Source organism: Synchiropus splendidus, chromosome 1 (genome assembly GCF_027744825.2).
Source record: "Synchiropus splendidus isolate RoL2022-P1 chromosome 1, RoL_Sspl_1.0, whole genome shotgun sequence".
NCBI classification, from domain to species: domain Eukaryota; kingdom Metazoa; phylum Chordata; class Actinopteri; order Syngnathiformes; family Callionymidae; genus Synchiropus; species Synchiropus splendidus.
This window is the reverse complement of record NC_071334.1, coordinates 61861235-61874477: the sequence shown is the minus strand read 5'-3', so window position 1 is coordinate 61874477 and position 13243 is coordinate 61861235. Positions and strand designations below refer to the sequence as shown.

Sequence of the window (13243 nt, the reverse complement as noted above, 5' to 3'; positions counted from 1 at the left end):
ATCTGCTTGCTCCAGTGTGAGGGGGGAAACATATTTAAACCAAAGCACCCAGCTACAGTCACACTGCCTTTGGTGACTTCCTTCTGCGCCTGTGTTGCTGTACAAGTATAACATCATGGCCCTGCGTATCACAAGAGTAAGTGCTTACCCTCTGTCTGATGCATTGTGACTGACAATATTGATCAAACATCATCTGTGGCTTTGAAATCTATTTCCTGTATGGAGCTAATTTTCTTTTTTTTTGTGTGTCTGCTCAGAGCCGCATGGCTATGTCTGAATTTGCTGGCAAGACTTGCTCTGTGGCTGGACCGACAATCAAGTCTCGGGCCGTCTTGGGAGAAATTGGAAATGTTGGTGTGAGCAAAGATATGCAGAGAAAGGTAGTCATGATAAAGCTTTATGGTGAAATGCTACAATACTACTTCCTGCATGAAATGTTTAATTTCAATACCAAATTTGGAGACTGGGCTAACAAATCACTGATGTTCACTTGATACATTTCTCTCCAGGATTCCAAAAGGGGAGGAGGGAAAAAGGCAAATGGCCCAAACAAAGCTGGTGGTCTGCCCAAACCTATTCGGTCTGTGCCGGTGGCTCAGGTAATATAAAGTGGCATCGAGCAGAGAACTGGCTCAATCTTCTGTCACCTCATTCCTCCTGTTAAAGCAGGTTGCTCCAATGCCATCCTCCCCAACACCAATGGAGACTTCAGAGAGTGAGCCAGTTGAGCTGTGTCAAGCTTTTTCCGATGTCCTGCTCAATACTGCCATCAGAGACGTGGATGCAGATGATTATGACAATACTATGCTCTGCAGTGAATATGTGAAGGATATCTACAAGTACATGCGCCAGCTGGAGGTCGGTGGATATGTTCATGAAAGATTTAACTTCTGGTTGCATGATAAATTTTGCTCACAGGAAGAGCAGAGCGTTCGACCAGATTATCTGAAAGGTCAGGAGGTGACTGGGACCATGCGCGCCATTCTCATTGACTGGCTGGTGCAAGTAAGCATGAAGTTCCGTCTGCTGCAGGAGACCATGTACATGGCTGTGGGACTCATTGATCGCTTCCTTCAGGTTAGCAAAAGCATACCTGGATTTTGAAATTAATAAATGTTTAGTTTCAATCATGAATGTACATTTGTCATGCTGACCAGGAACACCCAGTCTCAAAGAAGCACCTGCAGCTGGTCGGTGTGACAGCCATGTTCCTTGCGTCGAAATATGAAGAGATTTATCCCCCAGAGATCGGTGACTTTGCTCATGTGACTGATTCGGCGTACACAACCGCTCAGATCAGGGAGACTGAGATGACCTTCCTCCGGGTCTTGCGGTTCCAGCTGGGCCGTCCCCTCCCTCTTCAGTTCCTCAGAAGGGCCTCAAAGATCTGCGAGGTTTGTTTGGAGTCATTGAATTTGGAACTTTTTTGACTCATGGTTCTGCTCAGGTCACTGCCGAGCAGCACACCCTGGCCAAATACCTGCTGGAGCTCACCATGGTTGACTACGACATGGTGCACTTCCCACCTTCTATGGTGGCCAGTGCTGCACTTGCCCTGACTCTGAAGATCACGGATGCAGGGGAGTGGGTGAGCAACATAACTCTGCAGCAATGGGCTTCACATGGAGCTTGATACTAAAGACCTTTCTCCTCTAGGATGCCACTCTGACTCACTACATGGGCTACACAGCAGAGAGCTTGACTCCAGTCATGGCACACATTGCTAAGAATGTTGTGAAGGTGAACAAGGGACTAACTAAGCACATGGTTCGTAGCGAAAGATCCACAGCCTGCTCCTTTTAATTTCACTCTCTAACCTTCTCACTCTTTCCAGGCTGTCAAAGCAAAATACTCTTCTTCCAGGCAGTTGAGGATCGCCACCATCTCACAGCTGAACTCAGTAGTGGTGTTTGACATGGCAAAGCAGATCAGCCAATGAACTGTTTTAATGTCCCTTTTAGTGAACTTTTTACCACTGACGATTATGCAAGCACTTTAAACCATTTTTAAATTGTACCTTTTTTGCCCACCCTAAGGGCTAAAATAAGGCCCAGTCGAAAGTTAATGGATTTTTGCCACGAGCTAATTGTATTCCTTGTTAGATCATGTTTTAATGTTAAATCTGACGGTTTCATATTTATTGAAATGCTGACATGTGATGCATTTAGTTTTGTGTAGCATTAAATGGTTTTAACAAAACTTGCTTTTTAATTTCTTTCTGGACAATTCCATGCTGTTGCTTGGTGTTTTAAGTTGGTTGAGGTTGCTAGTCCACAATCTAATGATTGGTAAATGCTTGAGTCTGGGAGAACGAGTGTTCTGTATATTGACCTGAAATTGGCATGTTATACGGCTACCCAATCTCCAGTTGATGCATCTTATTTAAAGGGCAAATTGACATATTGCCCATTTAAATGTAATGGATTCGGACAAAAGAAATGGCTGAAGGCTTCCAAACTGGTCACTGGATTTCCTCTTTGTACCAAAGTATTGTTGTGGGGAAAGTAGTTTAATAAATTCATTATTGGATTAATTTTCCACTTTGTGGCAAGCTATTCCACAAAAGGGTGGGTGCCAAAGAAATCACACTAAACACTTGGTGTGGTGCACTGGTGCAAGTTCTTGAGCAGATCAAGCTGAAACGATCAACACCGACAACTGCTTACACTCCCAAGACACAATTGATCTGAGCAAAAACCTGCATCCATTGTGGAACTGTTTGCCAACTGCTCCCTCAAACTTTACATTTTTCTGCGTAAACCTGGGGTCTCAATCAGAACCTCAAAGGGCCGCAGTAGGTGAAGGTTTTTGGACGAACCCAGCAAGCACACTAAGGTTAACCAGTCTGGTGTCAGCTGAAACAAGCAGCACCTGACTGTCCAAACTGTTCAGTTTTAACTGTGTAAATGATTAGCTTTAAAATCTAGCCTCCATTTAATCATGTGAATCAATGGTCAAATTCTGAAGTTGTACGCTACATTAAATACAATATTCAAACGGCCATGGTCCTTTTACATTTTGTGATTTGTAGATTACGTAGAATGATAATCTGTTTTATTTCACCTGGCCTTGTAGGAAACATCCTTCATTTGAAACAAACACAATGTTCTCAAACACTGTGGCACACCACAAATATAAATGACAAAACTGTTTCAGATTTTTTTAAAAAAGCAGTAAAACTATGCATCTTAAAATCTTATTTTACCTTTTGGATTACTTTTTTTATTTTTTGCTTTGGTATTTCATATTCTTAGGGGGACTGCAGTTGAAAGAAAACCCAAAAGTAAATGATCACTTAAGTTAATATTTCACTGATTGCAGACGAAATACATTACAAACATTAAAGATGTAGGGGTATATACTGTGTGTGTGTGTGTGTGTGTGTGTGTGTGTGTGTGTGTATATATATATATATATATATATATATATATGATTCAATTTTCTGGATTATGAAAGGAATCAATAAGAGAGAAAATAATCCATGGTCAAGTTAAACTACACGATTACTTCTACTGTATTTTCAAATGACATTTTACGATCCATTAACTAACTATTCAGACTATTTTGATGCCTTATTATGGTACGCTACATTTTTATTCTTTTCTTTTCTTTTCTTTTTGACGTCAGAACAATTACATATCAATCAATAGTAATCTATTTCATTGTAAAACATGTAACATATATGTAACATATTTCCAAATTATTGATGTCGACGAAGTGCGCATCAAGTTCAAGAAGGTACATGACTGGATGAAGCGCCTTTCATGTGATTCCATGTGATAACTGTGGGCAACGAATCGCGTTGGACATCAATCCTCTGGACCAATCAAGTGCGGCTGCTAGGTCAAACGCCAACCAATCAGCGAGCAGGGAGCGTGCATTTAAATCGGAACACTGTCCGTCATGCGCCGCTGCGTCATCCTTTCCCTCGGTCTTCGTGAGTTTCTCACAACAACATTTAGACATGGCTTCTGGCGTTACAAGAGTAAGTGTGTGTTGTTCGTCTGTAAGCGTTGTCGTCAGTTATATATCACATTCAGCGCGTCTAACCGACCTTCTCTTTGGGTCGGTAGAACCGCCCGGTCTCCACCAGAACTGCGTTTGCTGGGAAGCTCTGCTCGGCCCCTGCGCCCGCTGCGAGGCCTCGGTCTGCTCTGGGAGAAATTGGTAATGTTGCTTTGAACAAAGGTGTCCAGGCGAAGGTGAGCCGACGCTTTTATTTTTTAATAACACGTTTTGAATGATGCTCAACGCGTACCGGGGTAACCGACTTCAGACCGTCAAAAAGGACTAGATGTTGGAAAAGTTGTTGCCTTTTAAGGTTTCTGCTCATTGTAATCGAATGCGAATTCAAATAGTTCTTTTCACTGGTGTTTACCATGTGTGTTTAAGCCCCTGGTACACAGAGAATGGTACAATTGTTGACTTTGCTATCTGCTATTGCTATGACACGACTGCTTTTGTACATGGTGTTGTATCAACCATCTAGTCCTCCATACAACATGAGGACAAACGAGGAAGAACAGTGGTGGCCCCAAACCCTCCGCCATCACCCCCAACACACTCTTGAGTTATTTAGTTTGTCAAAATATGTAAAGTGGTGCAGTGTTGTTTAGACTAAACAAATGATTAATCAGGGGAGCCAGGTGTTAATGGTGCTCTGCTGCAACTAAGGGTTTCTATCATAATGCTTTGAGATGATCGTGACATAGCTATTTTTTTTTTTTTTGTCCCTCAGTAGAAAAATTTGACATTTCATAACAGCAACAGTAAAGGCAATAAAGACACAAACTAACCAAAGACAGGATCAGTGTACTAAATGAATAATTAATATACGGATCCTGTCTTTATTTACTAAATTAGTACACTGAGCCTCTCTTTATTGTTTAATTTATGTCTTTATTGCCTTTACTGTTGCTGCTAGGAAATGTCCATTTTTTTTTTTCCACTGAGGGACAAAAAAGAAAAAGCATGAAAGCTCCTCATTAAATTTAGTCAGGTGACTAAGCAATTGTATTGGGTGTAAGATTTCAGTCAAGCAACATTTGTCCCCCCCTGCAGGTCTTCAAAGTTCATGACCTCAACCCGGTGCATCTACTTCTGTTTTGCTTTTCGCACATCCCCTCATGTTTTCCTCCCGAATTAAGCACACCTGCGTCAGACAAAGCAAAGTGGATTTGAATGTATTTCTTTGCAGAATGCCAAAAAAGAAGTGGTGAAGAAGCCCAAGGCCACTGTGGCTGCCCCCAAAGCTGAGAAGGTTGAACAGCCCGTAATTGTTCCCGCAGTCCCAGATGTTCCGGTGAGGACATGGATTGCAGTTTGGCCTTGAAGCCGACAGGATGTGCTGTCTCACTCCAAATGCTCACCTGCAGGATGTCCAGGAACATGCCTCGCCTACTCCGATGGAAACCTCAGGCTGTGAGCCAGCAGACCTGTGTCAGGCTTTTTCTGACGTTATGCTTGACACGGCCATCAGGGACGTGGATGCTGATGACTACGATAATCCTATGCTCTGCAGTGAATATGTGAAGGAGATTTATAAGTACATGCGGCAGCTGGAGGTCAGTAGAATTCTCTAGAAAAGCAAGGATGCCAGCCCAGTCTTCAGTGACCCTTTTCTGTTCGCAGGAAGAGCAGAGCGTTCGGCCAGACTACCTGAAAGGTCAGGAGGTGACTGGGAACATGCGCGCCATTCTCATTGACTGGCTGGTGCAAGTTGGCATGAAGTTCCGTCTGCTGCAGGAGACCATGTACATGACTGTGGGACTCATCGATCGCTTCCTCCAGGTCAGATGTTTATTACTTTTTTGAGGTGTGGTATAGGTCTGTCTAAGATCAAAGAGAAACCATTGAGCCACACCTGGTTGACTCCAGGTATGGACAGAAGTCCGTGTGCTTTCTAGCCAAGAAATTGAACCTCTGATCCGTTTGCTCTGAGGATGTTGATGAGAAGGTCACAAAGACTTGCACTCTATACATAGATGCAGAGAAAGCCAGTAACTGCATTCCTTCTGAGGCACTGTGGTGATGTGAGCATTAAGAGTACTGTATGTTAGGGTTGTGTGTGAGGGCAATTGGGTGTAATAAGGTGAGGAGTACATCAGGGTTCAGGCCTTGGCCCATTCTTGGTTACTATTGCTTTGAACAGACTGGCAGATGAGTTTTAGCAGATGCTGCTAAATGATTGCTTGTGATTGCGAATGATTCATTTAACGTTTTCTAATATTGATACAATCGATTAATTTCATTTTAAAGCAAGTTTGTTACGATGTATGCTGTTCAGCACGCCACCCTGCCAAACACGGGTCAATGTAGTTTGTAGGGATATTAATCGATCAACCTACTAGAGGAATCGCTATAGTGGGGTAAGAGGTGTTGAGCAATATTGATGCGTTTTGTTTTTTTTGGCCTAAAGATTGCTGACATTGTCCATTAATGCTAACACTTTTTTTTTCTCTCCACCTATCGTACACAAGATCTGCTCACTAGCTGTGCAACCCCTAACCCAAAATGCCAGAATGACCACTGTCAACTGTGCTGGGTGAGAGTCGAAGTTAGGGAAACCCTTTTTTCTACCAACAGGAACACCCAGTCCCCAAGAAGCAGCTGCAGCTGGTCGGTGTGACAGCCATGTTCCTCGCATCTAAATATGAAGAGGTTTATCCACCAGAGATCAGCGATTTTGCCTATGTGACTGATCGGGCATACACCACAGCTCAGATCAGAGAGGCTGAGAGGTCCCTCCTTAGAGTCCTCAAGTTCCAGCTGGGTCGTCCTCTGCCCCTTCAGTTCCTCAGACGGGCTTCAAAGATCTATGAGGTTTGTTTGGTGGCTTCATCATATTTTTGACTCGGTTTGACTTAATCATGGTCCTGCTCAGGTCACTGCAGAGCAGCACACCCTGGCCAAATACCTGCTGGAGCTCACCATGGTTGACTACGACATGGTGCACTTCCCACCTTCTATGGTGGCCAGTGCTGCCCTTGCCCTGACTCTGAAGATCACGGATGCAGGGGAGTGGGTGAGCAACATAACTCTGCAGCAATGAGTTTTACATGGAGCTTGATACTCAAGACCTTTCTCCTCTAGGATGCCACTCTGACTCACTACATGGGCTACACAGCAGAGAGCTTGACTCCAATCATGGCACACATTGCTAAGAATGTTGTGAAGGTGAACAAGGGACTAACTAAGCACATGGTTCGTAGCGAAAGATCCACAGCCTGCTCCTTTTAATTTCACTCTCTAAACTTGTTCTCACTCTTTCCAGGCTGTCAAAGCAAAATACTCTTCTTCCAAGCAGATGAGGATCGCCACCATCTCACAGCTGACCTCGGCAGTGGTGTCTGACATGGCAAAGCAGATCAGCCAATGATTAAATGGTTTTATCCTGTGCCCTTTTACAAATTCTATGATAAGCACTTTAAACAAATTTTAGCTTTTAAATCATCCTTGTTTTTTTTGTTTCGAGGATTGAAATAAGAGCCAGACTAGGGTTGTCGATTTTTCCGCAAGTTAACTGTACACCTTGTTCAGTCAAGCGCAGTCACCTTTTCCTGTTTAATTGGTTAAAACTTTTTATTTATAGAAATGCTGCGACATGGTGAACTTGGTTTGGTGTTGCATTAAATCATTTTGACTTGAAGTATGTTTTGTGTCCATTTCTGCCTTAATTCAATGGTCTGTGATGTAGAGCTTTGGAGTTGAAATTGACAAGCCTGAAATATTGATCCTTATGCTCATCATAAACTTCAGAGTTTCAGCTTCATACAAGAAGCACAGTCAACACAAATGGAATATCTCTGGTTTGAGGGCGCAAGCATTTACTGTGGTATTTAAGACTGTCACTGATTCAAATGAACAGTGTCTTCTCCATATGCTGAGACAAAGGTACCTCCATGTAAACAGGAACGTGTTGGTCAATTTCTATGGAAACATTTCCGCAAGACATCAAAAACCACGTGTCTGCATTTTAGCAATGGAAGTAGTTCTCAGTGCCATCTACATAAATGTGCAAGTGAACATTTAAGGGGAGGTCATGCCATTGTTAAATATGACTACATGGTTCCTGCCAATATCCTCCATTCTGGGTCTGAAACTTTAATTTGAGATTTAGCAAATAAGCTTTGCAATTGTTTGCAGGTAGCCCTCATGTCCCTGGACAACCATCTATATTCCGCTGTATTTTTGCGCTCACACATGCATTCATCACCGCTGTTGACAAACCAGGTCGATTGCTGTGGAAGTCCAAGTAGACACTGCAGACTGGGTAGAAGGGCAAACTCTTTCTTGTACTGCACCCCTGGCTCAGTCATGGACAACCCATCCCACCTACATGTGATAAGCACCAGGGAGACGATCGTGTCGTCATGTCTGGATGAACTATCCCAGTGTCCTGTGGTGCTCACTACAGACTTCCAAGGCAACAGAAGGATATAAAATTATGACTGAAGAGTGCTTCATCAAGATGAGGTGCCCTGTAAAACAGGTACAACTCTGACTGACACTGATCATTGACAATGTCGATGTCCTATGGAGTGATATATGGAGTGAGATTTGTTCTAATAATGAGTTTACTTTCGATGTGCCTACTTATTACGCTTTATTAATCAAAAATAACAAGCAACGAGTTCAGTGTTCAGTATTATTCTTGCTCACAAATATATTCTGTTTTAGGATTAGATATTTATTTTGCCATCATTGGGGATTATCAAAGAACAAAGCAACATTCTCCCTGGTGATATGAATATTTACTCAGGTGCTGGAAAATTTGGAGAGTGTACAAATGAATATTTGTTTACATGAATACCGAAGAGCATCTTCAGAAATCAAGATTGGGACAGACTGACTCCAATTAAAGTGATTCATAGTTACCCAGTAGGGATTCTTCCTGTTTTACAAGGAGCGCAAAGCATCAGGTGTTTAAACAACTGGTTTTGTCTCTCTATTGTTTCTAGATCGTCCTTTACATATCGAAATGCATACCTGTGAGATCCCAGTGCAAATCATTTCTCCAGTTTATTTATTTTATTAATTAGTTTGTGTCAGTATTAATATTGGTGCAATTATTTAGGAATCTACTGTTTGTTTACATTTTTGAATCATTTTGATTTACATTCGTTTATCTATCATTTATTGGTATGACAACTATGCCATGTCTTTATCAAAGCATCCTTCGTTGAAAATAAAAATAGTAACATGATGTTCCCTAAACCTTTGACAAATCATACATATTTGAGTTTTACTGTACTGTACACCGTGGTTTTCACTCAGTAGTTTTCATTGTATATACTGTATATTCTTCCCTCCCGTTTTTCCTTAGTTTTTATCAACATTTTTGCTTTGGAAGGACAGCATCATTTACATGTATTAACGTATTTCTTTTCTATGTCAGAAGTCGGAGACACTAAAATGAACGTTTTTCTGGAGCATTAGAATTTGACATCAAAACGATCGTAATGCATCGAGAACATATTTTTTTGTAAGGACGTATATTTTATTTTATTTATGCATTCATGAGTTTATATGTTCCATGCATAAGGTTCTTTGAATGTCAATAAAGTTTTAGAAAGGACATGACGTTGAGGAAATGGGGGAGAAGTCACGTGACCGAGCAAACGGATTTGAAATGACTCGACCAATCAGCGATCGCGGAGCGAGGATTTAAACCGAAACAGCTACGTTCTCATTATATCCAGCTGCGTCCTCCATCGTCCCTGTGTTTTCGCTACAGCAACGCTTCGATATGGCTTTCCGCGTCACAAGAGTAAGTGATTTTTAAATCTATGTTTGCGAGCTGTTCTTCAAACTCGTCCGCGATATTCCGCCCGTCTAACCGACTGTGTTTGTCGGACAGAACCGCCTGGCTTCCACCAGGGCTGAGCTCGCAGGGAAGGCCTGCTCCGTCGCTGCGCCCTCCGCCAAGCCTCGTGCTGCTTTGGGGGAAATCGGCAATGTTGCTTTGAACAAAGACCTCCCGAAAAAGGTGAGCCTTTCATGCACCCCGTATGCAGGTATATGCCATGTTTTGTTTGAACGCTGGGCGTCATGCTAACCGACGTCACTGAATTGAGGACTGGCGCTACTTGAGCCGTTGTTTATCAGTCTGAACGCAAAAGTGGCGTCTATTATTGACCTGTAGTGGGTTGTGTTGTTAACATGAACCTGGGTTAATTGTCTGACTTAAAGCTCGTAGTTGGCAGAAGAAAGGTCTTGCGTATAATGCTACCTTTTCCTCCCCACAGGATGCCAAAAAAGAAGTGGTGAAGAAGCCCAAGGCCACTGTGGCTGCCCCCAAAGCTGAGAAGGTTGAACAGCCCGTAATTGTTCCCGCAGTCCCAGATGTTCCGGTGAGGACATGGATTGCAGTTTGGCCTTGAAGCCGACAGGATGTGCTGTCTCACTCCGAATGCTCACCTGCAGGATGTCCAGGAACATGCCTCGCCTACTCCAATGGAAACCTCAGGCTGTGAGCCAGCAGACCTGTGTCAGGCTTTTTCTGACGTTATGCTTGACACGGCCATCAGGGACGTGGATGCCGATGACTATGACAATCCTATGCTCTGCAGTGAATATGTGAAGGAGATTTATAAGTACATGCGGCAGCTGGAGGTCAGTAGAATTCTCTAGAAAAGCAAGGATGCCAGCCCAGTCTTCAGTGACCCTTTTCTGTTCGCAGGAAGAGCAGAGCGTTCGGCCAGACTACCTGAAAGGTCAGGAGGTGACTGGGAACATGCGCGCCATTCTCATTGACTGGCTGGTGCAAGTTGGCATGAAGTTCCGCCTGCTGCAGGAGACCATGTACATGACTGTGGGACTCATCGATCGCTTCCTCCAGGTCAGATGGTTTTTGAGTGGTATACTTTGCTGTATTTGCGGGGAAACTGATATTAGGCCTGCCAACAGGAACACCCAGTCCCCAAGAAGCAGCTGCAGCTTGTCGGCGTCACAGCCATGTTCCTCGCATCTAAATACGAAGAGATGTATCCCCCAGAGATTGGTGACTTTGCCTATGTGACTGATCGGGCATACACCACAGCTCAGATCAGGGAGACTGAGATGTCCCTCCTTCGAGTCCTCAAGTTCCAGCTGGGTCGTCCTCTGCCCCTTCAGTTCCTCAGAAGGGCTTCGAAGATCTATGAGGTTTGTTTGGTGGCTTCATCAGATTTTTGACTCTGTTTGACTTAATCATGGTCCTGCTCAGGTCACTGCAGAGCAGCACACCCTGGCCAAATACCTGCTGGAGCTCACCATGGTTGACTACGACATGGTGCACTTCCCACCTTCTATGGTGGCCAGTGCTGCACTTGCCCTGACTCTGAAGGTTTTGGATGCAGGAGAGTGGGTGAGTAGGCTGAGGAGACCCTTCACTATAGAGCACTTGGGATCATTTCTTTCCCTCCCAAACTCCATTTAGGATGCAACACTGACTCATTACATGGGCTACACTGCAGAGAGTTTGATTCCTGTGATGGCGCACATTGCTAAGAATGTTGTGAAGGTGAACAATGGGCAAACTAAGCACATGGTAAGCAAGTGGTTCCGAATACCATGGGCAGTTGAAGTTGTATTCACTAAAGGCAATTGTTTTCCAGGCAATCAAAGGGAAATACTCTACCTCGAAGCAGATGAGAATCGCCACCATCTCCCAGCTGAGATCATCGGTGGTCACAGATCTTGCGTCACACATCTCCCAGTGACTGGACGCTGTACCTTGCACCACCTGATCTCTTGTACAATTGTAGAATACTTTTCGATTGCAGCTGAGGATTTTACTCGGCACAAATGGACATTTTAATGCGGTTGTTTTTTGTTTTTACCCAGCATTTTTGATAATTGTCTTTTAGGGTTTATATTAAGTAATAAATGGTCTTACTCAACTTTTGCATTGTCATTTTACTAGCGATCATGTTTTTTGTTAAAGTAAAATGACACTTAAAGTTGGGGTTTGGGACGTCCAGGCTTCAAACTGACTGGACAGTAATTTCTGCCCAATATTCCGCTATAAGGTTTGAATTGAGCCTCATAAGTGCTTTATGGCAATCATGTGCCCATTCCTGAAGTGATTCAATATTTTTCATGTTATCACAGAGGATCATTGTCAAGACTAGGGCTTCTAAGTCATTTCTGTCTTATTGTGTCCATGAATTCTAAACTGGTTGTATTGTCTTAGGGTAGGTACTTGGACGTGTTACTCCCTGTTAGCCTCTTGGTGTCGCTGTGCTATCGTTTCACCGGTGCACTACGCGGAAGTGCGAAGCCGCTCAACTCCGCTCCCACATGCCAACGATTCTCCGGTGTTGTCACGTATTGCAATTGGAAAAGCTTTCATCGTTGTAATACACCCTATATGAATCAGAGATTGGGTCAGAACACTGGACAAATGGTGCATGTATGCAGAGGGGAGGCCAGCTTGACCCCACGGTCTTGACCTCTGTTCCTCAGGTGGGGCTGCAACTATCGAATGTGACTCTAAATTTTGACATACGTTTATGAGCGCACGGACTCGTGTGGTTTTAAATGGTCATTGGAAAACCGTATAATCCATGTAAATTGGACAAACTAATCCTTTTAATGCGCTACTTTGGTCATATGCATGTATGTATTGCTTTCATTTTGTTTTTCTTTTGATTGTTTCACGTTTTTATCCAGTTACATTATTTTAACATGTGAAGTACTTTGAATCTTTGAAAGGTCTATACAAATAAAGCGTACTTGCTTGGTTTCTTGTGTAGTAAATTGCATCCATATTGACAGTTGACAGTCACAATTAGTAGTCAAGCTGTGACTCATGAGTGTTATAGTGAACAGTGCACAATAGTGTTATGTGCTGTTTTAAAACATTTGGTTCAACGCAGTTGTCACAATGTCACACAGTTTTTTTGTTTTCATGAGTGAATTTACTGTCAGTTCTTGGAAAAATACAAATCGGACCGAAGTGAGTTGTGTCGATACATTTAACTCTTGTTTCATGTTATTTGAATCGGAGAGGATATTTGAAGAGCTGCTGGGTAAATGCACTGAATGTTCATGTTGAAACGATACATGTCCTTAAAGAAGCCACACTATTGGTGCCAAAATGAAGTGGAGCATTTGACTGGACACTGAGCAAGGATAGGCACCAGTGGTGCTTCTGCCCCTGGACAGTGCTTAAATGTTTCTTCTTCATCTGATGTAACACAAAATCAAAAGAGGAAGAACATCATCTAACTGGCTTCAAATGGCCTGCGGGCTGTGAGTT

At 43.1% G+C, this 13243-nt stretch overlaps 3 protein-coding genes across 3 annotated transcripts; all 3 read left to right on the top strand.

The window, feature by feature from the left end:
- Nucleotides 1-534: 534 nt before the first annotated feature.
- LOC128768204 (G2/mitotic-specific cyclin-B1-like) lies at nt 535-2026 on the top strand. The gene is made up of 7 exons (XM_053880914.1): nt 535-599; nt 667-858; nt 919-1077; nt 1158-1394; nt 1448-1588; nt 1657-1767; nt 1835-2026. The coding sequence occupies exons 2-7, from the start codon at nt 679-681 to the stop codon at nt 1937-1939; spliced, it is 933 nt and encodes a 310-aa protein (XP_053736889.1). The 5' UTR covers nt 535-599; nt 667-678; the 3' UTR covers nt 1940-2026.
- Nucleotides 2027-3881: 1855 nt separating this feature from the next.
- LOC128763893 (G2/mitotic-specific cyclin-B1-like) lies at nt 3882-7648 on the top strand. Its single transcript, XM_053873160.1, has 9 exons — nt 3882-3985; nt 4074-4202; nt 5198-5302; nt 5376-5564; nt 5632-5790; nt 6586-6822; nt 6884-7024; nt 7093-7203; nt 7274-7648. Exons 1-9 carry the CDS (start codon nt 3965-3967, stop codon nt 7376-7378), a joined length of 1197 nt encoding a protein of 398 aa, XP_053729135.1. The 5' UTR covers nt 3882-3964; the 3' UTR covers nt 7379-7648.
- Nucleotides 7649-9639: 1991 nt separating this feature from the next.
- On the top strand, nt 9640-12668 carry LOC128764965 (G2/mitotic-specific cyclin-B1-like). Its single transcript, XM_053875281.1, has 9 exons — nt 9640-9769; nt 9860-9988; nt 10248-10352; nt 10426-10614; nt 10682-10840; nt 10909-11145; nt 11207-11347; nt 11420-11530; nt 11598-12668. The coding sequence occupies exons 1-9, from the start codon at nt 9749-9751 to the stop codon at nt 11700-11702; spliced, it is 1197 nt and encodes a 398-aa protein (XP_053731256.1). The 5' UTR covers nt 9640-9748; the 3' UTR covers nt 11703-12668.
- The last annotated feature ends 575 nt before the right edge of the window (nt 12669-13243 follow it).